The sequence below is a fragment of the Cyphomyrmex costatus genome, unplaced genomic scaffold, assembly GCF_001594065.2.
Source record: "Cyphomyrmex costatus isolate MS0001 unplaced genomic scaffold, Ccosl1.0 scaffold455, whole genome shotgun sequence".
Taxonomy (NCBI): domain Eukaryota; kingdom Metazoa; phylum Arthropoda; class Insecta; order Hymenoptera; family Formicidae; genus Cyphomyrmex; species Cyphomyrmex costatus.
In genome coordinates, this window is record NW_017278801.1 from 257,465 (window position 1) to 282,605 (window position 25,141).

The 25,141-nt window shown below is 41.4% G+C and overlaps 1 protein-coding gene across 1 annotated transcript; it reads right to left on the minus strand.

Moving 5' to 3' along the window:
* LOC108777666 (LIM domain-containing protein A-like) lies at positions 1-24,858 on the minus strand. The gene is made up of 3 exons (XM_018544610.1): positions 24,778-24,858; positions 15,118-15,412; positions 1-133 (listed from the first exon to the last, which is right to left on the minus strand). The coding sequence occupies exons 2-3, from the start codon at positions 15,390-15,392 to the stop codon at positions 1-3; spliced, it is 408 nt and encodes a 135-aa protein (XP_018400112.1). The 5' UTR covers positions 15,393-15,412; positions 24,778-24,858.
* Between the last annotated feature and the right edge of the window lie 283 nt (positions 24,859-25,141).

A 25,141-nucleotide genomic window follows, 5' to 3' on the forward strand; every position in this document is an offset into this window, starting at 1 on the left:
TTATTGACATCCACGGCCGATATGGCAGGGCGGTTCCTCCAATTTTCTCGCGACTTCAAGATTTATCTTGATCTCTGTATGGATATCTCCTAATATTGGATTTTCCTCATTTGCTAAAAGTGTCTTGTGAAAACTAAATTTACGAATATAATTACATCTGTACACATCGCTTTTCACGCGAAACGGAAGGACGCTCGAAGAGATCCAAGCTAAACGCGATTTGCATCTCCCTACATCAATTAGGATTAAATCTGCTGAATGATTGCGGGGTTACCATTGTATACGCGATCCGTGTTCCGCCAGCGTCGTGCGTGCACCTTCCATAGGCCGTGAGAATGTCGTCTCGCGGGAGCGGCGTTTCTCGGATTTTGCAAAACGCATAGAGGTACAGAGGCGTTCAAAATTGGATCTATAGGTGAAAAGGGAAAGAGACCCGGCATGACGCGTGAAATAAGCCGACGATACGAGAAGAGGATGGACGAGGTCGGAGTGGAAAAGGAAACGAGGAGGAAGTGGCCCCCGGCGCGTATGGGAAAAAGAAGGACCGCGTGGAGAGTACAGGCGCGCGAGAGAGAGAGAGAGAGAGAGAGAGAGAGAGAGAGAGAGCCGAAGGTGAAATTATGGGGTATACCCGTGCGCGGCCCGAACCTGCCGACCAATCGCGCGACGCCTCGAAAATACGATTCGCGCCGGGGAACAGTTGCCATTGGCGTTCCGCGCGGCAAAGCACTCGGATCGGACGGCCAGCAGCGACATTTCGGCGGCGGCGGCGCGCGGCGCGCCACGCCACACGTGGCAGAGTCCCGCTGCGCGTGCGCACACCGCCAACGGGTCCCTCGACGAGGGGGGGGAGGGAGACGCGGGGCGCTCGCGCGCAGTTCCGCGTGTCGGCTGCCGACGCGACGACGACGTCGTCGTCGAGTGAGTGCGCGCGCGCGCGCGCAGGCGCGCTGCACCCGCCAAAGAAGGGTGAATGCGCCTCTGCCGCTTGGCTCTCTTCGAGAGCGCGCGGCGTTGCCGTCGCCGCGCGCAGGTCGCCGGCACACCGTTGCCGAATCTCACGTCGTCGTGTGGACCCCACGACGCGGACGACGAACGCCGCGATTCCGCCCGCCCGCGCGCGCGCTACTTGCGCGCTAACGGGGATTACGGCGGAAGGTTAATCGGTGACGGACGGACGGACGAGAGTTCGTTGTTCAACCGCGATTGCCGCTACTTTTCCCCGCCCGTCCCTCCTCCTATCCCCCTTCTTTTTTCTTCCTTCACGAGGCGCAAAACCGAAGATAGAGATGAGATCCTCGTTCGCAGCTTCTCAGGCGCGCGCGCGCGCACACACACACGCGTGACTGTTTTTTCAAAGAAATCCATATCGCGCAAGAAACCACGCCGCGGTCGGACTTGGCGAGCGAGCGATTGCCGCGCCGGCGCGGCAGCTTCAATAAGATAAGCTAACGGCGGCGGCGTACGCGAGAGACGAAAAAAGTTCTATTCCTTTCAAATATATATATATATATATACAGTCGACCCCGAGCGACACACGGCGGCCGCGAACAATAGGTAACGCACCGTCTCTCGGCGGACTGTACTTAGCCGCAGCGCGCCTTACGCGTCAAAAGCAAAGCGAGGTGCGCAAAAAAAAAAAAAAATAAAACAACAGCAGATCGACGAAATATCGCGACTTTACAAATGTGTACTTTGCGATGTAAAATAATCTTCGCGCAGCCTTGCACTTCGGATCTACATTTTCGCTTTGCATGACACAACGAAAAAAAGAGCCTCGTCTAGAGTAGGGTACACGTCATGTGCATATTAATGCAGGCGTTCTTGTAACGTTAACAGGTCTTCCTTTATTTCTGCACTGTAGAACTCCCTTCTTCTCGCTTTCGGGCAAATATTGAGGAATTTAATAAGATGCATCATTAAAAAGCACGAATGAAAGAAAAAAAAAGGAAATATCTCGCAGGTAAACTCGATACGAGAAATAATGTCTGTAATTATGTTGGTAGTTGGACGTGTACGAACGCACGTAAAACCCCGGTCGAAGATTGAATTCCTTCGCGCCGTACGCAAACGTCGCGCAATTTCAGATAAGTCCGCAATAATGTTATCGTCAAAAATAAAAGTGCTTCCGTATGATGGCGTCGCGAATTTATTTCTCAGCCTCCTAGAAGGAGGTTGAATTACACCCCGCGCGGTGGAGGAGGAGATCGGCCGTCGTAAACGGACGTGAAATAGAGCGAGCCAGCCGTACATCCGAAACGCTCTTACCACGCTAGATACTCTTACCTACTTCACGTTGGACAAAGAGATGTACGCGATGCACGAACGCATTCCTAGGATCGATAACGCGAGATGCACGAGTTTCTTTTTGTCCTTTTTCAAAACGTATAGAAGGTGCGAAGTGAAAGTAAACATCACTCGGTCGGTTAAAGGATCCTTTTTCTGGTGTGTGAACAAACATTCGAACTATTCTAATATTTAATTGTAGTTTCTATTTTTCCCCCGCACAGTACAACTACTTGCACTTATTTATAATTGTATTTCTTCGCTGTAACAGAAAGATAAGCGATCTGTATTTCCAGTATCGGCACATCTTCGTTTACGGTTTTCGATCAATGAGAGATCGTTACTTGTGATACTCTTAAAGAGAAAGTGTAACATACATATTCATCGTTACACGCGCTTGTTCGTGAAGAAAACGTAATTGGACGTAACGGTAAAAAAAAAAAAAGGTACTTAATAGAATGAAAAATCTCAACACTTCCCTCGTTAGGGTAGCCTAAATTTTTTACGTATTCTAATTCTTTCCCCTTGCTCCACTCTCTCTCTCTCTCTCTCTCTCGGGCGTCATCCCAGAAATTATCTCGTTTAGGCATGCAGGTTGGCAGCTCTGTCGGCACATGTGGTCTAATAATTTTCGTGCCTCCAGGCAGGGAGAGAGAGAGACTCTTCGTGGAAACGTTGCCCTGGCCAATTCCCGGCGCCGAGGTTCGTCGATTGAAATCGGCATTCGCTCGAACGACCGATGGTCTCTCTCTTCCTCGACTATGGGCTCTCTCGATGACGTAACGGTCACTGACCCCCTCCCACCTCTAGCGAGCCCTCTTCTTCCCATCCCGTCCCCTCGCCCGCGATGCTTCTACTCAGCCCCACCATGCCGCTGTCATCTATTCTTTCTCCCTCTGACGGGTGATGCGCGCGCGATACGGCGTTCGTTATACGCATGCATTGCATAGGTCAGCGCGAGGAAGAGAGCGAGGGTGCGTGTGTGTGTACGTGAGTGGCAGTCGCACGCACGCACGCACGCGACGAATACAACGTGCGCGGCACGTACGTTGCGTACACGCCGTCGTCGACGAAGACGTTTCGTTTAACGACGAGTCATTAAGTTTCGGGTATCCCGATGATGACTCCACTACGTGTCTCTCTCTCTCTCTCTCTCTCTGACTTGTGCGAATCGAACAAATGCTCTCGCTTCTAATTGACGCTTCTTCTATTCGTGACTGCAGACGAGACACGCATCGATGACGTGCGATATGCTTCACCGCTAACTGCAGCATCCGAGATTATCGAAAACGATGCTGCGGTCCGACGTTTTCGATCGTGACACGCTAGATAGGCGTGTAACGAGTTCAGGATTACCACGAATTTTTAATCGTAAAATTCCCTCACATTTCCCTGACTTACTGACAAAATTTCGAGATTTTTCCTGACCTTGAATAATACATATTTTGCAACGTTTCTTGTATGTAATATAGATGCACATTTTCTTCAGGAAACAAATTTCAAAAAAGAAAAGGTAGTCCAAACCAATCATAGAAGCACAAGGCAATATAAATCTATTTTCAGCTATTTTATTTTCAAGTGTACTAAATCCCTGACATTTCCCTGACTTATAGCGACTCTGCGAGCTAGATAAATAAATGTAACGAAATTGAAAAAGACTTGGCAATTCTACTGACTGTAGACAATTACTTGCGTCATTTAATGCATCAACAACGTGAGCGATAAGTCTGATATGAATGAATTTATACAACTATCCTGAAACTTCCTCCTGAAATGTAACTTTAGATTTAGGAATCGTACACAATGTAAATTTCTATCGATATCTATTTTTATCGCTTGGACTTTACGAAAACTTGTTCAAATAAATATAGTATAATAAACAAGCCCTAATAACAAAACACGAAACGCGCTTGGCAATTTAAATACAAAAGTTTCTGCAAAGTTACGTTTCTATTACGTTTACATAACACGTACAATTATTCTAAACTGCTTTTATTCAAAGCGAATGCTTTCAAAAATATTCAAAGAGCCTTTACGACGAACGATAGCTGTACCGACAATAATTTCTTATCAATCTTATCTATATTGTAATTCAAACACGTTATGTCTCGTGGATATCGGGTGTAATAAACAAATTCCAGGTGCATTTTATGAAACGCGAAGTTGACGAGTTTTGTGCAGATCTTAATAATGGCGCAAAAATAGGGGGCCATCAGTGTCGGAAGAAAAAAGAAAGGACAACTCGTCGACCGTGCATCCTGCTCACAGAGAGGGAGAGACAGACAGGGGAGGAGGGAGGGGGGGGGGGGGAAGAAAGGAGGGAGAGAAGCGTTGGGATCGATAACTCATGTACACGCTACATAGCGCGTAACTCGTACGAAAACACGCATGTTGTACGCACAGCGGTATAGGAGAGCAAATGACTTCGTGTTATCAGTGACACACTAAATATCGGCATACCACTTACGACGAAAAGAAGCGCGCTGCGATTTCCGCGAGTACAGCCTCTACTTGAACTTCCAGACGGCAATTTTCCATTTCACCGTGTAGAGCCGTAATCACCCTGGGCGATCGCGCGATTGTGATTGACGATCGAGGATCACTTATCGACCAATCGGAGCGCAGCAATCGGTGACTGCTTTGCTCCGATTGGTGGAAAAGTAATCGTCGATCACAATCGCACGATCGCTATAGGGTGATTGCGGCTTAATGCAACGAGCATTAATATAGCAGAGTGCCGAGAGTTTCGAGCACACGCGACCGATCGATATCTTCCTTCATTTCTTAATAGCGCGACCTGAAGAGCTCTGTCCTGGATACATAGCTATGTGACCGGAGCCAGTCGACCTATTTCACGCGGTCCTATTCCACGTTACGCGATCGAATTAACGTCGAAGGAAAGGGCTCTGGGATCTCGTTACGCGGAGATCATCTTGGCAACTGTGATATTTCTAGAGTCCCTATATATATATATTCCTGTAGCAAGAATACGTACGAAATACATAACGCGCGAACCTATTTAAAAAAAAAAAAAAAACGCGCCAGGAATAAAAAATCTCTGGCTATACCGAGAGACGTCGATCTGCATCGATTTGACCTACACTCGCATTCTGGGATCAACATTACGAAGACGACTGCCTGATGAAGAACATACGTAAACACAACTTCTCGTGAAGAGCTCCACGAAATTCCCGCTTCTCAACACGAGAATCTGCACCAGGAACGAAGAAAAAACAGAGAGAGAGAAAAGGAGAGAGCGTCGGCCGCGTCCTTGAGCCTCTTCCATCAACCCTGCCTTCTTTTCTCGCCTTCGCTGACGCCTTCTAGCTCTCGCCTTTCTTCCCTCCCGGTACACATAAATATTTATCATTCGCGATCGCAATCAACAGCGACAATAGTAAATATTTCTTTCGACCGCTTCTCTCTCTCTCTCTCTCTCTCTCTCTGTGCTTCACGACCGCCCACGGATTTGCGAACCTCTTTTCACGGAACGTAAACGAGACGATTATCTAATTATTCCAACGCCTCGTTGCGAGCAAGCGCACTTACTTTTCCAAAGTAATAGCTAAACAAACACGCAGTTATCTCCGAAATATTTTAAACGAGGTGTGTTCCAATGTCAGCTGTCACATTTTATATTTTTCGCAATTGGTTAAAGTCGATATTATCTTGGTAAAAATTCAATGAGACTGGCAATGACTTTTCAAAGTTTTATATTAAATTCCTTCTGATAACTAAGTTTCGACTTGTATTTCCATCGAAAAGGTTCACTTTTAATCTTCGATCCACAAAATAATTCTGTAATCGAATTCTGTTTTAACTTTAACTTAAAAACTTGATTTCAAGTTCGCTAAAAGGAAACATTCCCATCGCAAATTTCCTGTATATTTTGCAATATACGTCTCTCTCTCTCTCTCCCCCCCTCTCTTTATCAACCTCTTTTAATTTATCACCTAATTTAATTTAATTCACTAACGCCTTCGTGAAACTTATGATTAATATACTTTCGAGTTCAACGCAGGACAACTTTGTAAAATTTAAACATCTTCAGGGATCACAATTTTTCACGCTTCTTGCCATTCTTTTTCGATTCTATCCCACTTTTCTTTCGCCGAAAAAGTATACAGAGGATTGATCATCAACTTGTACAGACGCAACGTGCATATTTTACGATGGAGCTCCTTTTTCCCAGGACACTGTTCGCCATTTATTTACGAGACATCGAGTCGTACAGCGGATATGCGAATGTCATAAATGTGCTTTGTATAATTTAAGAACAAACTACCCGCGAGAGAGATCTAGTGTTTTAAGTGTCATTATTCCAGAAATTTTTTTTTAGGAAAAAACTACCTGAAAGAAAAAGACTGTCCTTTGCAACAAAGTGATCCGTATAATCGCCGTACATATCAAGCCGGTAGATACGTTACAGATATCGTTAATGCCCTTATTTGCTCTTCATCCTTTTCTAATTCTCCAAATTAGAAAACGATGTTAACAGTAAGTTAAACCGAGATTAAAGTTAATCCGCGTCGGCTGCCAATTTCGGAAGACTCTTTATCTTACGTGTCTAAGAAATGTTGTTTTGTCAATAATTTCATTATCATAAACTTACGATGGTAAATGTATCGATATAGGGGACAGGGATGCTCGAGAAGGACTTGGATTACGCTGCGTACGCGTGCCACACGCGCAAATCGTATCGAGTATCACGAGCGAGGAGGCGCGTCGCGTTATCAGCATCCTTTATCCTTGTCTTCGATTCGGTTTCCAGTTTCCCGTTTCCCCCGCCAACGCCACGTTGTTTTCCTTCGCCAGACGGTCTGATTCATAATCTATGTTACAACGGCGGCGCGTTCGCCGCCTCTCGCTTCCTCCTCCTCCTCCCGCTCTCCTCCCGCTCTCCTCTCCGCAGCCCGCCGTCGGGTTAGCCAAGTATGTGTTGACGAACCTAACCTCACCGTTTTCCCGCGTGGCGGGAGCCTCTCTCACTTCCACGCCGAGTCCGAAACTTGACCGTTAAACGTTCGACCGTGAGAGGAGAAGGGCACCCCACGTTGTCCGGCGACGTTAGATTGGATCGCGTTTGAGTAATTGAATCCCGAAGTTGGTGGAGGGATAGGGATAACGTCTCTCAATGAAGATGATGGGCAAACGGCGCATGGTGGTCGGATAGGGATTGCATCGGTAACGAAAAGGGGGCTGTACGTAAAGAGAAAAGTAAGGGCCGTAATCTGTAAAAATTCACCAATCGCAGTCGACGGAGAGGGGAACGATCGATTATAATTGGTCAATTTTTACAGATTACGGCCGGTATAATCTGAAAGGAAACGCGCGTTCGGGAAAGGACGGACAAAAAGAATGTGGAGAGAAGAAAGAGATAAATGCGATACAGTTTCACGCTTGTGGCTTACAAATATTGTACATTATACAGCGCGTGTCTAACGAATAAAATAAAAAAAAAAAAAAGAAAGAAAGTAAAACGCGAATAACCCGCGTAGACTTACGTGAACCACGGATATGGGTTACTGAGAGAAACGTTGAAATCCGGCGGCGGATAACCTGGGTAGTCCAGGTAATTCGAGAAATGTGGGTCATCGTGAGACCCGACATAATTGTGCAATCCATAGTACCCAGGATGGCCATGCAAAGGATCGCGGTAATCAGGGCCGCGTAAACCAGGAGGATTTTGATTCTCAAAACGAATCCTGAACGACGGATGTCTTCCCCACCGCATTTCACACACATTCCGCCATCACTGCGTGACTTTCAAGACGATATCAGCACAAGCACACACAGACAGCACGATGTCTCGATGACACGAAACGACTGCTACTGCTGCTGCTTCCCCACGAAAGCCTCTTGTTACAGTATAACGTTTAAGGTTAGAATCGACAGATAGCAGTAGTAACTCGGCGCGCGTTTTCTAGTAAATACTAAATATTGTCGACCGAAGACGCTAGACAGGTTAATGTTTTCACGCTGAAGAAGAAAGAACGAGACGAGGAGGCACTTGACCTCACAGATATACAAAAGTCTCGACTAAATAAGAATGAATAGAATGTCCTGTCCCAAAGTAAATATTCCGTCGAAAAAAGGAACCGCTGAGTCATCACGGCCAGACCTAATTACGTGCTTTCTATTGTAAAAGATATCTCCGGTATTCTCTCATTTTTCCTTTTTTCGAAATAAACACGTGTAACAACGAATCAATTTCTCTATATTTACAATATTAAGTACAGTTAATTTTAATAAACGTCTGTATACTTCTACATATAGAAAATTGAAACGATAAAGATAAAAATTGAAAACGTTTACTCGTCTATATAAAATTAAGACAAAATGAAAACTAATTTATCTTATATACATACACATATTTAAATGGAATTGAAAAAGAAAAAAAAAACATTCCAACTCTAAACGTTGGAGGTCAACTTTGCAAGATCAATCTTGATTCGTCACTGATTACACTCTGCACAATTCGTCTCGCGTCTCTCTATTCGTCGGGTCTCACGAATTTCGAGGTCGTATATATCGTGCCTCTTTTTTTGAATATGCAATCGACTCGGAGAGTTCTTCAAAAGAACATGGACGTTTTGACGAAGCGACTGCGTAAAAAAAAAAAAGAAGAGTTCGTGTTTCATATGAAAGAGGAAGAAGTTTTTCTCGAGGGGGTAACCTGCACTGAATGTAATCGTGGAACAAAGTCCCTGAAATTATTATAAAATTTACATGAAATTTCTATGTATAATTCAATAATTACATATGCATATCTTACAAGAAATAATATTAGATAAAATCGTCTATTTCACGAAATAATTATATATACAGTGAAAACAATTATTTTCTATCAGATGAAATCAAATGAAATTATGAAACCTGGGACAATATTTCAGCTATCCCCTCGGTCTTTCTTCCTCGTAATTTAATTAATATGAAATTTTCAATCGGACCCTCGTAAATCACGCTCGTAGTGTAAGAGTGTGGCTCGTTTCGCGATGTGGGATCGTGTTCGTGAAAAATCCTCAGCGAGCTCTCTTCGGAAAAATGCCGTACAAAATGGATTCGATTCGAAATTTCGTGCTCCTTCTATACACATCGCAGATTTTAAGAGGCCACGGAGGGAGAGAGGCAGGCCAGGCAGGTAAACGTGGGCGGAGTGTGCGTGCATCTGCGTGATGACTAACAGATGCGACGGAACGTAGTTTCGAAGACTTTGTACTTTTCAGGCAGCTGCATCGAGTTTTACAACGACACCTCGAGTTCGTAGACTGGATGGATAAATTTAGCTCGTAAGAAGATATATGCGCGTTAAACATTTTTCTTTTTTTCAACTCTGACACCGAACGATGTATCGTAGTATACAATTCGTGCGTATCAGCGTAAAATGAAACAAATGACGATATAACCTTTTTTTTTTTGTTCAAATTAAAAGTATCTTGTCGAGAGTAAAAATCACTTCGAAGAATCTACGCAGTAGACTTAATGTAAATATTATCGAGACATTGCACCGTGTCTCTCCAGATTTCACTCAGAACGTATATACGATAATTGTTTATGGAAACGTTAATAAAAGTACGTTGAAAAGGGCTACGAGCCAAAAACCATAGATTTAATGCTCGTAAATCAAAGTGAAAATCGGGTCGTTATCAACGTTAAATATATTATACTTTCGACGCGGTTGAGTGTAAAAAACAATAAAAGGATTACGAACGTAATTAAAAAGTGGATATCAACGCCAAAAATTCTTTCTCCTACGGTACGTCGCTGTCTACAATGTGTGTGACATGTAACGCATAGCGCCATTATTACGATAGTTTAAAAGATCTTTCATGTAGTCCGCAAATGAATAAAATGGTAGAAATTGTAATCTGTTAATAAATTTGTTATTGCACAGAGATGTAATTAAAGCAAATCGGTATAAATATAAATAAGCACCTGCCGTTGCCGTAAATGCGTTGTACAGTCAGAATATAAAATTAGTCAAAGTATAAAAAGATATACCGTAAAAAAATTGAAGCAAAATTGAACATCCTGTGTGTGCACCGAGATAGATACGTTGTTAATCATATAAATGCATCTTTATGTAACGAATATTTTCTCGGAGTTTTTATCTAATCATTATCCCTAATTGACATGATTCATTTTCAGATTTGAGATACTGAATTTTTCCTTATCGCGTAAAACGTATATCATAAATAATCGTAACTTAAAGAGACAACTTTAAAGCGTTTTAAAATAGAACACGCATACAATCAGAAAATGATCCGTGCGACGCTTTCCCTGTACAATATAACTTTTTTTTACAAATATTCTCAATAAAAACTTTACTAAAGCAATCAGTTTTAATTAAACAAATGTAAGCATGTCGTACGAACACTTTAATTTCTGACGCGGCTTATAAACTCGGTCTCGACACTCCCATTAAAGTCGATAATACTGTATATTTGCGCACGCGTTATAATAAAAGCGAGAGTATCTGTCCGTCTCTCGGCGAAACTCCTGCGGATGTGCTCCGCTTGGGAGAAATAAATAAACCCGCTTCTCTACATCTAATTTTGCAGCCTTCGGTCCCTTCGAACTTCTTCGCGATCCCATATTGTACCCCTCGTGAATTCTCCCCGTCGTGCATTCTTCGCTATGTAATAGGCTTAAAATACGATGCAAATGGAGCCAAGAGGCCTCGCGGTTCGTACATAAAGTATATTCTAAGCCGCGCGACACTTATATAACCACCAGAGCTAGAACTTCCGCGCGCAGATTGCGTTGTCTCAAACCAAAATATCTCACCTTTCCCAGTAGCCCTGTCTCTACACAGTTATACTATAAACACAATAAAATACACTCTGTATGTAGGTTGTTTTGATAAATGTGTGTCGATAAGCGTAAGTAAAAAGTGTGTGTACGCTGTGATGAAATTCAGCCGCCACACGCAATCTTATCGGGAGCGTCATATTTTCTATAATGAACAATCGGCTCGCGTGTTTTCAATCTAACTGGACAATGCCGATGAGAATTATCTCTTTAAAGAGACGCGTGCACACATTTATATGCGTAAATATTTAGAATTTCTAATATGTGTATCACTGTGTGTCAGCTGAATAAATGCTGTCACTGTTAGGCATATTGACGAAATGTTTTATCGACCGCAAGAGATCGCCTCCTGCTTCCGCAGCCCCCGTAAAAAAACTTATTTACGAGAAATGTAAATGCGTTATTTATCATCGAACGCAGACTATTGCGTGCGAGAGCGCGTCTGCTGTCCCCAATCAACATTTTTTTTTTTTTTTTTTCTTTCCACTCAGAGACACGATCTAGCGTCACCATGTCAACTACAAATGCTAATATACACAGTGATACCGGGACATGTATAGGTAGGTGGAAGAGTGTGCGCTATGTACCCAGAGGGGAAAAAAAAAAAAAAAGACTATAGTCGCATCACGGCGCAACATTCTTTTATTTCCAAAGCATCCGTTCGCCGTCGTGCGTCTTTCTACGATACAAGACACTGTGTAGGAAGGTCATAATGATCTCATATCTTTATTCATAAACATCCCACAGACATAACGAGCAACGAGGACAAAAGTATCGTGCATTTGTGATATATTATTCAGTGTCCTAGCTGGTGCTACTCATATGTGTTAAAAAGTATTGTTGTTTTCACGGGATTTTATACAACTGTAAATTTCATAAAGTCTCTCGATGTTCAAGGGATAAATATGTGTGTGTGTGTGTGTGTGTGTGTATTATGTTGTATACATATACTCTCTGAATCTGAATCAGTGGATAATCACTGGTATCAGTGCCAAGTATGCCACTGGTAATCAGTGAATGAAATGTGAGATCCCTCATCTAGCTAAGTTTTATTAGGTGATCTAATCAACCTTGTTTTAGTGGACAAATTCAATGAATATGATATTAGAAGATTGAAATTACACTGTAAAAAATAAAACGTTAATTTTAACCCAAAGACGTTGAGTGGATTTTCTGAGACATGCAAAAATGTCAAAATTAACATTTTCACATTTTTGGGTTAAAATTAACGTTTTATTTTTTACAGTGTAATATCAGTACGTTTATTGTATAATGCTCAAACTTTCCTTCTTTTTTAGTTAAACTTCACCGACTCTGATTATCCAGTGCCTATAGTACGCCACTGGGTAATCGCAGTGACTATAGTCCACTGATTCAGATTTAAAGAGTAATATTTCACGTCCATTTAATCGTTGAAGAGCACTTTTCAATTTAATTCTAACTCGTTGCTAATAAATTTCTAAAGAGATCCTCGAAATAACTTCTATTAAGTCGTAAAGCTTATATAATAAGAAGCTTAAGTTAAAGCTAAAGCTTATGTAAGTAAAAACTTATATATCCGCCGTTACAATAATATTTCCTCATCTGATCATAGAGTAATATTGTGAGTCCAATAGTTTCGCAAAACAATATCCGGATTTTTTTTAAAAGAAACTTCCTGTTAAGAATCAAAATTTTATATGTATTGATACAACTAAATGAAATGTCTCCATTCTGAAACTATTTTAGTAGAAAGTAAAGTTATTTTAAAACGCACGCAACCGAGTAATTCCCCGTTTTAAGATTAGCCAATTCCAAACGTTAAAGCAATCGTTATTGCTTCACGTAGCCACGTCTGTAAAAATCTTTTGAAATCTGTCACTTACTAAAGTCCCGTCTCGTCTGCAAGACACGCAATTGAGATTACCGAGATGCTTCAGGAAAAGTGGCGCAATCGATGTATCAAAATAAAACACATTTGTGAGCGGGAATATTTGTGAAACGCGTCTTTATTAATTGCACCATGATTTTGAATTTTAATTATCACTTGTTAGATCTGTTATTATTTCACAAAACTTTTTATTCTTGTCCTTAATTCACAATAATCGTAATTAACACATACAACTATTCTCGCGTTAATCTATTAATTCGTCAAATAAAGATAATATTTTATGAATTGATCTTTGGATATTCCGGCGCCATTTTAAGAATTTGTATATAATCGTTGATTTTTCTAGATAAAACTATAGAGCTGATAATCTCCGAGTACAAAAGACGCAATTGAGACCGTGATAATGTTTGTTTCGAGATAACTACTAGCGCGACTACTACACGCGTGACGTCGATTTTTATGTCTGTCGCTACTTATCTTAATAGAGTCTATACTTCCGCAACCCCAAAAAAAGAAACCGGCGAAGCGTCTTTAAGTCTCGTATCGTAACAACGTTACTCAAGAAATCGCGAATGCATTCTGTATAAGAATGTAAGTGGCTCTCAATAAAGCTCGATGTATGGCTCAGTGTATGGTAATCTCGCACGCTTCGGACATTTCGTGCAGAGAGATGCGGAGAGATGCGAGGCTAGTTTTCACAGCAGGGGCAGACCCAAGCAGCAGATCCTGTCTCGGCTTCGAGTTGGATCTTTGAAAGACGTGTTCTTTCAGGTTCTATTATCAAAAACCAGAACTCACAGACCCCCAGAAACAGACTATATCTCGCACGAATACCTGACTGCTCCCTCCTTTGGACTGCAAGTCCTTTCACGTACCCTTCCTTCATTTCCCTCATACTACACACACATTCCTGACTATCACAGTGATGTTGGACTCTGTCCGTGCGGGCTTTCTTTTTTAAAATATAAATTCGCCGCGTATAACGAGACTTAAGGTAAATGTACCAGTTCGTGGACACGATCCAATTGTTAAACTTTTGATGATATGTGTTACTCTAAATAAATTTTTAAGCAATTTTTCATATTATTTAGAAATTAAGTATTATATAATTTATTCATATTAAAAATGATACTTTTGTAAAAAAAAATTTCGTTTATGGACAATCGTCCATTTATTAGGACATTCACGTGTATCAATTATTGGACATTCCTTAGCGTACCTGTCTACTGCAAACATATTTTGTATATATTACATATAAAACTTCACTAATTACAATTTCGATAAACTTTTTTGAACAATCTTGATTGATAAGTAAGTAAAATGCGATTCTCTTCTATAATAAGAACATTGCTTATTATTTGTCCAATAATTGGGTCATACTTTTGTGGACACGTCACATTTTTTGTCCAATAATTAGGACATTTGAATCATATTATATTTATGACTAAATACAATTTATAATAAACGCAAATAACATATTTGATAATGGATTTAGTTTCAGAAAACATCCATTCTTACTAAGCATGTGTAATAAACTAAAATTTTCATGTTTCTAAAGTTTAAATAAATGATTTCGTCGTGCAATTCCTTAACTGTCCAATAACCGGTACATTTACCTTATGTGTCAACGAAAATTAGCACCCCACTTTCAGAAATTCGATGGAAACAACAGAGAGATTTATACAACATTCTTGAAATATGATTTCTAAAAAGCCCTTCCTCTTAAAAAAAAAAAAAAAAAAAAACTATAGAAACGAAAGAGAAAATACAATGTTAATTTTAACTTAAAGTCCACTATATATACGTTTTTAAGTTAAAATTAACATTTTATTTTTTACAGTGTAAAACAACAAAAATGAGATAACTTTTTTTAATACAATAAAATCACAGTGCTAAAATTCGGTTTTAGGCGCGTAACTTTTTTTATTTGTAGTAACCATATTACTGAAAAAATAGTTAACACTTGAGACCTTTCGGTCCTTCTTTAATGGCTTCGAAAATATTTGCTAGATAATTTTTATCCGACATCTTTCTTCCACCGCATCTTTTGCCGCATTAGTAAAATATTTTACCTTTACACGGTTTAAAAGCCGTCGGGAGATCGACGACTCCAGTTTATGTACACATAAGAGAAGAAAAACGTGACTCACCTATGCAGCTGTACGGGAGTGGACCTCGCAGGTACGTGCTGGTTATGCGAAGTTGGTGGTTGAGGCTGACCTCTGCCGGGGTTCGACGTCGCGAGCGAGTGGCCGTGGGACCCATGGGGGTGACCGTGGGGGTGGGAGTGCGGGTGCGGAGGAAGGGCGTGCGGGTGTGGATGATGATGGTGATGCAGATCTCCCCCCACTGGGCCCACAGGGCCCACCGGACCCCCCACCCCCAGTCCACTCACTACCTGAACTTGCTTGCCCACTGTCTCCATCACCCCTAGCGCATTGTGAACTGAAACAGATATATATAGATCATTCTGTAGAAATATAAGGTAATACTTCCTCCTGCAGAGAGAGAGAGAACTGCAGGATTTTTCAACAATCAAAACGTGACGGACAAGGAGTGGTATTTGTAAAACTTTCAAGTAAAATAAAAATCATATAAGAGAAAACAAACGTCACATTTCCCTAATATCGTGCAGGCAGGTGTTGCAAATTTCGAAAACGATTTAAGTCAAACTCAATCGCGTAACGGAGTTGTTGTCTCCAGAGTCTATCGGTAGACCATTATGATTCCTGTGACCATTAATAGCGGATCAATTATGGCGATACACACGTCATCCGATATCGCTCAATTATCATCGACGTAGTTTTTCATATGTCCACTTAGCGTTGAATAGATTGAATGCATCAATAGCGGCCAGTCATGACATTGCGGAAATGTACGCGGTCTGTTTATCGTGCCTTTCCTTTCGCAATGGCGAGGTATATCAATCGCAGGTAGAAATTAAAAGCAACACGAATGCGAGAAACGCGCATCGTGCAGTGTGCAATTACAGTTACATTGAAAACGGGAAGTAGATCGAATTTCTTGCCGATTCACCTCGAGTCTTTGTAACGGCACAAAATACGCGTCTATTAACTCTTTACGAGCAGAATTAAGGATAATAATTTAAGAGAGAGAGACAATCGATGCAAAGTTACATTGCTATATAAAAGAACATAAGATATACAAGTATATATATCTTTTTCGAAATCAAAACAGAAATGTGATTACGTTACTATGTGTATAATTAAAAGTTTGACAGAATTAGTTTAAATTTGACCAACAGCTCTCCAGCCTGACTCTCTCCAGTTCTTAAAATTCTCAAACAGCTCGGCTCGAATTGCTTTTGCAAAGCACCGAGATATATCTTGTATAATGTATATGCCAGCATGAATTGCACATTTATAGAAATTCTTTACTTCTCACATGGCTGGCATAAATGAACTTAGAGGCACACACGGTAATACATATATTCATGCCGGAGATGGTGAACGAATAAGTGCTGCATACGTATACGGCAAAATAAAATACAAATGTGTACAGGTTCCGCGCAATGCATAAATTTATGGCTGTGCGCATGTCTCCGTCAAAATGTATCGAAAAATATTCTGTACGTAAGACAGTGCTTCTCAAATTCTTGCAGTATACTCTCGAATAAATTTCTCTATATCGTCAACTAAATTTAAGTTTGTAAATTTTTTATATTTCAGGCGATCTCTTTCCGATAATAGAATTTATCAATATTAATTCATTTTTATATGAATATTGAATATAAACAAAAGTATGTATTATAGTACGAATTTATAGACGCACTAGAAACAGATCTAGACGAAGATAAATATTTTAAACTATTCAAAGAAGAAAGAAGGTCTATACATTAGTCAAAGCGATAACGTGTTTCATTAATTAATTTATTACAACACACATACGTATGTACTTTGAAATTTCCGCATTGGATCTTTTAAGTGTTGTATCGTTTGAGAAATAAAAATAACCAAAGTTGAAAGAAAACAATGTTAATACCTTAATATAATTTTTGAGAAACATGCGAGAGGAAAGTGACGAAAAGAAAATATCTAACATTTTATCTCGGTTCAGAAAATTTTAAGAAAGTAACTAAGCTAAAAATAGTTGACCCCATGAATTTTTAATACTGCTAATTCTGATTGTATTTGCAAAAACTTAAAAATATACGAACTGTGCAGCTTCATTTATAGATAAAAATATAATTTGTATCAATTATTCACACAAATATATATTGACATATTTTTTCTACATGTGAATAATGATATAAAATAATTTCGTGCTATTAATAAAAGTTTACTTGGTTCATTTTTAATAATGTTAAATATTAGATAGTGTGATAAAATAAAAGAGAAATTTTCTAAAATGTATTAAAAAATTGCAAAATTAATTGAATATCAACATAAAAAAATGCTTAGGTTAGCACATCACATCAACAACTTAAAATATAAAATATAATTTATAATGGAAGTAATTTATGAAAAATTAGATTTATATCTCACGCGTTATATACCGTCCATCTGGGTTATCGATTTATTAAAATAATACGAAAGGATATTTCTACACATTAACGCATTGTTTTAATTTAAAAAGTCCCCCCTCCATCTCTCTCTTTTTTCCTTTAATTTCACGACAATTTCAAATCCAAAACAGGTATCGACAACGCAATTAAGATTAATGAGGGTAAAAATATAGCACCGCGGCATCATTGTATTATATAGAAAGCGGTGTAGAGTCGTGGACTTTGCAACGTTATAGACCGTCGGTGGTGTGCCGTCTGCATATTCAACGCCAGACAGCAAGCCGTCGTCACGCGAGCAAGCCCGGCGCAATTCCGTAAAGAAAGGAAAAGTTCAGGACGCGCGGCGATGTGCAATAGACAGACGTCGGCGCGCTCGCAGGCGCGTTATAACGGCACTGTAATAGTAATCGATGTGCGGCGAGCGAGCGATTCAGAGGGAGAATCGCGAAAACGAATCGAGAGCAAATCAAATTCACGAGTGACACAAGTTTCGCGCAAATGGGAGCGCGGGCAATCGATGCTCAACGTGTATATATATATATATATAGTCGTACGCGAATCGGACAACGTTGGAACAAGCTAAACCCATCGCTGTATTACAGAGTGAAATTACGGGAAATGTGTGTTCGATCGCTTGAAAATGTATTTAATCACTTTATCATCATCGCGCGGGCTCGAAAATTTACAACGCCTTCGCCGCGCGATTTCACACGCCGGCGAATTTTATTTGAAATTTATTATTCGTTATACATGCCACCGGAGATCTATCGATGAAAAGGATTCATCGATTGTTACATCGATCTATGTATTGAAAATTCCGAAAAGTGATGCTCACCTTGGAAAAGAAATTACAATACATTTTCCGATGTTAATTATACGTATGCAAAATATAACTATATAAGGATGAAAGTAATAGAAGAGAGAAAAAGAATAATAATAACCGTCTCTGAATTCGAGATCTCATTAACGGAGTAAACGAGTCGGATACCGGGTGCCGGTGACAAGTAATCTCTGTCTCTGTCTTTCTCCCTTTTTTCCGGGAGGTGGGTGCATTACGTCATGGGCTGTCACGTCCACGGGCTATCGGAGCGCTCGCACGCGGTGAAGAGGGGAGGGGGGGGGGGGGGAAAACAACTAAAAATGACGGTGTAGGACGGCGCACGACGGTAGCGCGGGGCAACCGCCGGCACGGCCGTTAAAGCGGAACTACTCGGCGAAGGCGAATCTTCTTCCTGCTCGGAACGAACACGCGTATTTCCGTGACATCATTATAACCGAAAAAACGTCGCATACGAAAATCCACGGCAAATCCATGGCATATGATGTAACATTCCGTGCATTTTCGTACTATATGGATTGGTCGGTGCGGTGAAATTACGGCGAATCTCATGCCTTCGCGACGAATCCACGAAATTAAAACTCGCGCGGCTCATTCCGGCGGAACGTAATTCGCGTTTGGAAGAATTTTAGTGTAAAGCCGTAATCACACTGCGGGCGATTGTACGATTGCGATTGACGATTACTTCCCTAACCAATCGGAGCAAAGCAGTCACCGATTGATCATGGTTGAGAAAAATAAAATCCTCAATCGTCAATCACAAAATCGCGCGATCGCTATAGGGTGATTACGGCTTAACGCGAACGCGCCGACGGGAGAATCTTTTCCGCCTTCGTTCCACATATTCCCTTTTCGCTTTCTCTTTCCCTTCGCGTTCGTTTCCCCTCCGGTGGCGTCCCTTTCTAGCTCGCTTCCCACTCCTCGGCCGTTTTGTACTGGAACGCGGGATCGATATCTCAGAGTCCTATATATATAATAATAATAATACGTCTATGACAAAACGAAGTAGAGATATGCGCGCGAGGGAGACGACCGTGAGAAACGCGCGGGAATGAGGGAAAAAATCAATTAATTAAAGGCGACGAAGAACGTCGTTGGCGCGTATCGGCGCTAAACGCCGCAGCAGACCTATAACATATATATTCGTCCGGCATGTAGAGAGTCTCGTTGGAGAGAAAGCCATACGGAACTTGGGAAGGAAAGAGAGCCCCGTTGCCATCCGCCGCTTATATCCCCCGACTGAACTTCGCCGCGGCCGTAACGCGATCGCTCAAAACATTATGGTAAAACTCGTTTTCTTATTGAATAACACATCGAGTCCCGAGTTGAAACGTCAAATCTAAAATTAGAAACTCACCAGTTCTGACGTCCGGCCTGGACCGGACGCGGGCCGCGCGGGTAAATTAGGAGGGCTATCGCCGGGCTTGCGGCCCGCTTGGGGTACGCCAACGAGCTCCTCGGGTTCTTCTTAAGAACGTTATCGGACAGGGCCGACAATTACGCCGTGCTCCCCGTTCCTGGGAACGCCGCGGGCTCGCGAGGATACGGGAGCAGGCGATATACGGGGGGTGCGGATCACCGCAAGCAGTGAGGGGGCCCGCCCCCCGTGGTTCCCCGGATGGTGTCGCGACGATTCTACCGCGGCGAGCGCGTCCACGAACAACCCGCTCGTCGAATTTAGCGGCCGTGTGGTACTCGCGTACCATCGCACGGAGCGCTCGCCTCCCTCCCAGCTCCTCTCCGCCGGACCATCTTCTCCCCGCTGCAATTAACATAGCTATAAGGTTATTTTGCAACTAACTCAGACCGAACGCGGGATGCACGAGAGCGGGGGTGGCGGTGCAGATACCCGGGGGTCGACGCGGAGAGAGAGAGAGAGAGATGTCAGGGGTGAGCGTAGGTGGAGTCCCTACAAGAGGAGGCCCTCGCTCGGGGAAGCCCACTAGAGCGCCTATACTTGTTAGTTCCGATTATTTCGAAAGACTTTCAATCGATGTGTGATGATTTCGTAATTCCTTTTTTTTTTTTTTTCATACGAAACTACGAAAAGAACGACTTTGCTGAAGTATCTGAAAAAAAATTGAATAATAGATCTGAAAATAATTTCGTTGGACTGTCAAAATAATTACACGCAGGAGGAATCTCAAGCGCGCACGAGAACGCAGGAGAACGCTGCAAAAACTTTAAGACATTCTCTCGCAACCATGTTTAAGCGTGTCCTAATTATTTGGATGACCTAACCAAATTATTTTCAGATCTGTATCAGAAGCTAAACTTTTAGATGCTCGAACAAGAAATCCTTCTTTCCGTGTATAATTTAAAACGTCCGAGAAAAGTTTATCCTGTGATTTATAGAGACGTTAAACGGAATTTAATTAACAATTACTCATCCGTGTTATATTAATTAAGATACGAAACGTGTTACGCGGTATTCATTTCTCAGCCTTCCGACTCTAACCTGTAAGAGATTCGTAATCATCATTCTCCAGGGTAGACCTTCGCGGTTAACGCGATTCGCCACTCGAACCTCTAAAAATTGTCGAGGAGTTTATCCCGCGTTTTACTATTCTAAAAATTACCGCCCGGCGGCGGACATGTGCCCTTCATTATTACCCTTCCCTCACTCCGCAACTTTCTCTAAAACCGTCTTGCCAGTCGAGTGTCTGCGTCTCGTCTAACCGCACGAAGAAAGAAAGAAAGAGAAAGAGAGACGGGGGGGAGGGGGGTGGAAGGGGGGAGGAGAGAAAGAAAGAGACGCGAACCGTGCAGCTCGCACGAGCGGCCATCTTTCCTCACGCTTGGAAAAGAAGAACGACGGACTCGCCTGACGAAGTAACCAGCTACGGAGTGTGGAGTTCACGCACACCGACGCACCGAAGCGGTAACGCAACGCTTCACACGCACACGCAGCCGCGACCGTTATACCTGGATGGGAAACACGCAGGCGCGCGCGCGCGCGCGGCCACAACTTCAAAGTTTTAACCGGGCGCCACATAATATGCGTGCTCGGGAGAAACAACCGCTCTGGGAAAAAAATCACGCCGAAAATCTGGACGAATCGGGAGAGAAAATGTGACTGCAGTCTCGACTAAAAGTTTAATAAGTTCGATCGGTTTCTAATTCCTTAATTTTCAACTCAAATTTCAAATTGGATTCCAGCTTTTGAAGAAACCTTGTCTCTACCAGGGTTGCCATAAATTTTTTAATCGTAAAATTTCCTGACATTTCCCTGATTTACTGACAAAATTTTAAGATTTTTGATGATTTTTGATGAATTTTGAGATAGGAGAAACAACCGCTCTGAGAAGAAAATCGAAAATCTGGACGAATCGGGAATTCTAATTCGTTAATTTTCAACTCAAATTTCGAGATTTTTCCTGACTTTGAATAATACATATTTTGCAATGTCTCTTGTATTTCTATCGTCATACGGAAAATGTTAAATATTCTGTTGATCCAGTAACGTAACATTTTCTTCAGGAAACGAATTCCAAAAAAAAAAAAAAAAAGAAAGAAAAGGTAATCCAAACCAATCATAGAAGCACAAGGCAATATAAATTCATTTACAGCTATTTTATTTTCCCTGACAAGGGTGGTAAATCCCTGACTTTTCCTGACTTCCCTGATTTCCCTGACTTGTGGCAACCCTGGTAGACAATTAAATATCGTTTCGAGATGTAATGGTTTGAATCCCTCTGTAATTTAGTGGAGATATTTCCGCCGTGTGCCGCGTCGTCGTGCTCGCCGTGCCAGCGTAACATTGAAGGAAAATATTGCTCGCGATAATTACAGTATGGCGTGTGCGTTAACGTGACTTTCCGGAGTAATCGGAAAGTATGATGTCCCATTAACCCGACACACCGCGGCCGGCCCATTCTAGGCCACGTACTTTAATAAGCAAGACAGATACCGGCGGCGAATATCGTTAACGCGCGCGCGAGACTACGAAATGCCGCTAGAAGAAGAATGACGTTATTAACGACGCGCGTCTCGGCCGGAGCTCGTGAATATCGTTCGAAATTCAGCCTTGGACATTTTCATACGCTATAGGCCGCCGCGCGCGCCCGCGAGCTGCAACTAAATTACGGTAATTGCGAACTTTCTCGCTGACGCGTACACGTCACGCGTGTGTATTCCACGCACGCACGCACGCACGCACGCTGCGACGCCGACGGCGGCGTTGCGGTAATTAATGCCATATCGTGCCACAACAGACCGATGCGATGGTCCTCGAAGAAACGCGCGCGCACAGGTGTAACGATCAACGGTTTATTATTTCGCTCGCCTCCCGCCGTTCCTGTTTACAGAGAGACAGCGAGAAGAGCAGCAAAACGCAAAAGTCATTTTTGAAGAATGTTTTTCCGTACCAAGGCTGACGAGATAAATGAATTCAGAGTAATGCCGTAAGAATAATGGCTCTAAGAAGAATCTCGTATAAGACTCCGTAGAGCAACTGCATGTACGATCGTTGATAATATTATTATTATTGATTATTGTTTCTCTCGCGTCGCAGTTTTTTTTTAATCTGTACCGTCGTGTTTGTTGTTGTACCTTATAAGGTAAATGTACCGGTTATTGGACAGTTAAGGAATTGCACGACGAAATCATTTATTTATAAACTTTAGAAACATAAAAATTTTAGTTTATTACACATGCTTAGTAAGAATGGATGTTTTCTGAAACTAAATCCATTATCAAATACGTTATTTGCGTTTATTATAAATTGTATTTAGTCATAAATATAATATGATTCAAATGTCCTAATTATTGGACAAAAAATGTGACGTGTCCACAAAAGTATGACCCAATTATTGGACAAATAATAAGCAATGTTCTTATTATAGAAGAGAATCGCATTTTACTTACTTATCAATCAAGATTGCTCAAAAAAGTTTATCGAAATTGTAATTAGTGAAGTTTTATATAAAGTTTTATATGTAATACATACAAAATATGTTTACAGGTACGCTAAGGAATGTCCAATAATTGATACACGTGAATGTCCTAATAAATGGACGATTGTCCATAAACGAAATTTTTTTTTACAAAAGTATCATTTTTAATATGAATAAATTATATAATACTTAATTTCTAAATAATATGAAAAATTGTTTAAAAATTTATTTAGAGTAACACATATCATCAAAAGCTTAATGTTTAAAATTGTCACAATTTGTCCAACAATTGGGTCGTGTCCACGAACTGGTACATTTACCTTACTTGTAAATCTTTTCTTTTCATTGTGATTATTGTATTCAGTTTCTCTTTCTGTTTATTATTATTTGTATTTTAAATAACACTTCTCGATTATATCTTGCTATACTCTCTCTTTCTGGTAGGCATTTAGAGCAGCAGCAGATTTGCTGGTGCCTCATCATTTTGTGCACATGTATTCTATTTTATATTTACGTTTAAGGTACAAATTATATACCCTACATATTACATTTAGACCAGAATTCATTTTCATTTTATTCTTTTGTTAATGACACTTCACAGATTTTATTACTACCTATTGCTTTCTTATACTGTTTATTACTTTGACTAAACATACAAACTTCCAATTTTATAGTAATTTGACTATTCTAATATATACAATTACAACATCTAAGAACGTGAAGACTGATAGATATCTTAAAATTTTTTGTTAACATTGATAATAATCTTGCGATCGGTGTCGAAACGTGTCTATTGATATTTGTTTTTATTATTAAAATTAAATTAAATATCTACGATTTCTTATAAATCTTATGACTATAGTAAGTAAGAAGTTCTTACAAGTCTTATTACGATTCTACTTCGAATTTAAGCATTAGATTTGACAATGACGCGTATAAGCGAGATATTTATAACTATACATGTTTGTTTAAATTGACTCTTTTCCAGAAATAATTTGTATAATTGTAATATTTCAATACGATAACCGACCCATGAAGATTGAAAAAAAGTCTGCTTTTGTTATTATTAAAGAATACATAACGACATCTAATAAGTGTTTCCGCTAATAGACTTTGGCGTTGGCCTTATTGTTATTAAACATAATTTTCTTTTACCTAGTTACGATAGCAACGACCATAACAGTTATACAGTGAGGCAAACGCTTTATCGTTTTACGAATAATTTTTATTTTCTCCGTCGTCTACAGCGCGTCCCAAACATGACTACTACTTTACTCGGAAATTCCAAAGTTCAACTAAAAACCCGAGGCTAAGTTTATGCCCATCTTGCATTAACGATGTAAGAGAAAAAGAAGTGGAAAGGATTTTGTTAAGGATTGCAAACGCGATCCACACCCCCATCCCTTTCATTCTTCCGGTCCTTTTCCTCTGGTTCGCGATTCCACGAAGGAACTTGAGAAGAACTCAGAGCGCGCGATTGTTTTCGAAGTACACAGTAGATTAATCGCATTTCGGTCTACACGCGAGAGGAGAAAAAAAAGAGAGGACTCACCGGTAATGACGTCAGCCGTGGAAAGCGAACCGGATCTGAAGTTTTCCCGCGGCAGACAGCGGTCGATCCAGCGGCGCGGCGATTCGATTCACCGGCCTGGCCTGGCCGGATGACGGGGACGACGACGTCGACGACGATTCTTCTTCCGTGTTGCAATTACGAGGCAGAAACGCGCGCCCGTACACATATGGTACGCGAACGCACACACGCGGGGCGGCGCGTATTTCCTATTTCGAAAATTCGATCGGTCGATCGATCCGTGAAATCCGCGACGCCGCGACGTCACTCCACGGCATCCTCGGTGCGGAGGAGAAGAGTCGTCCTCTGTTTCCTATCCCTTTCCCTCACCTCCGCGCCACGACTC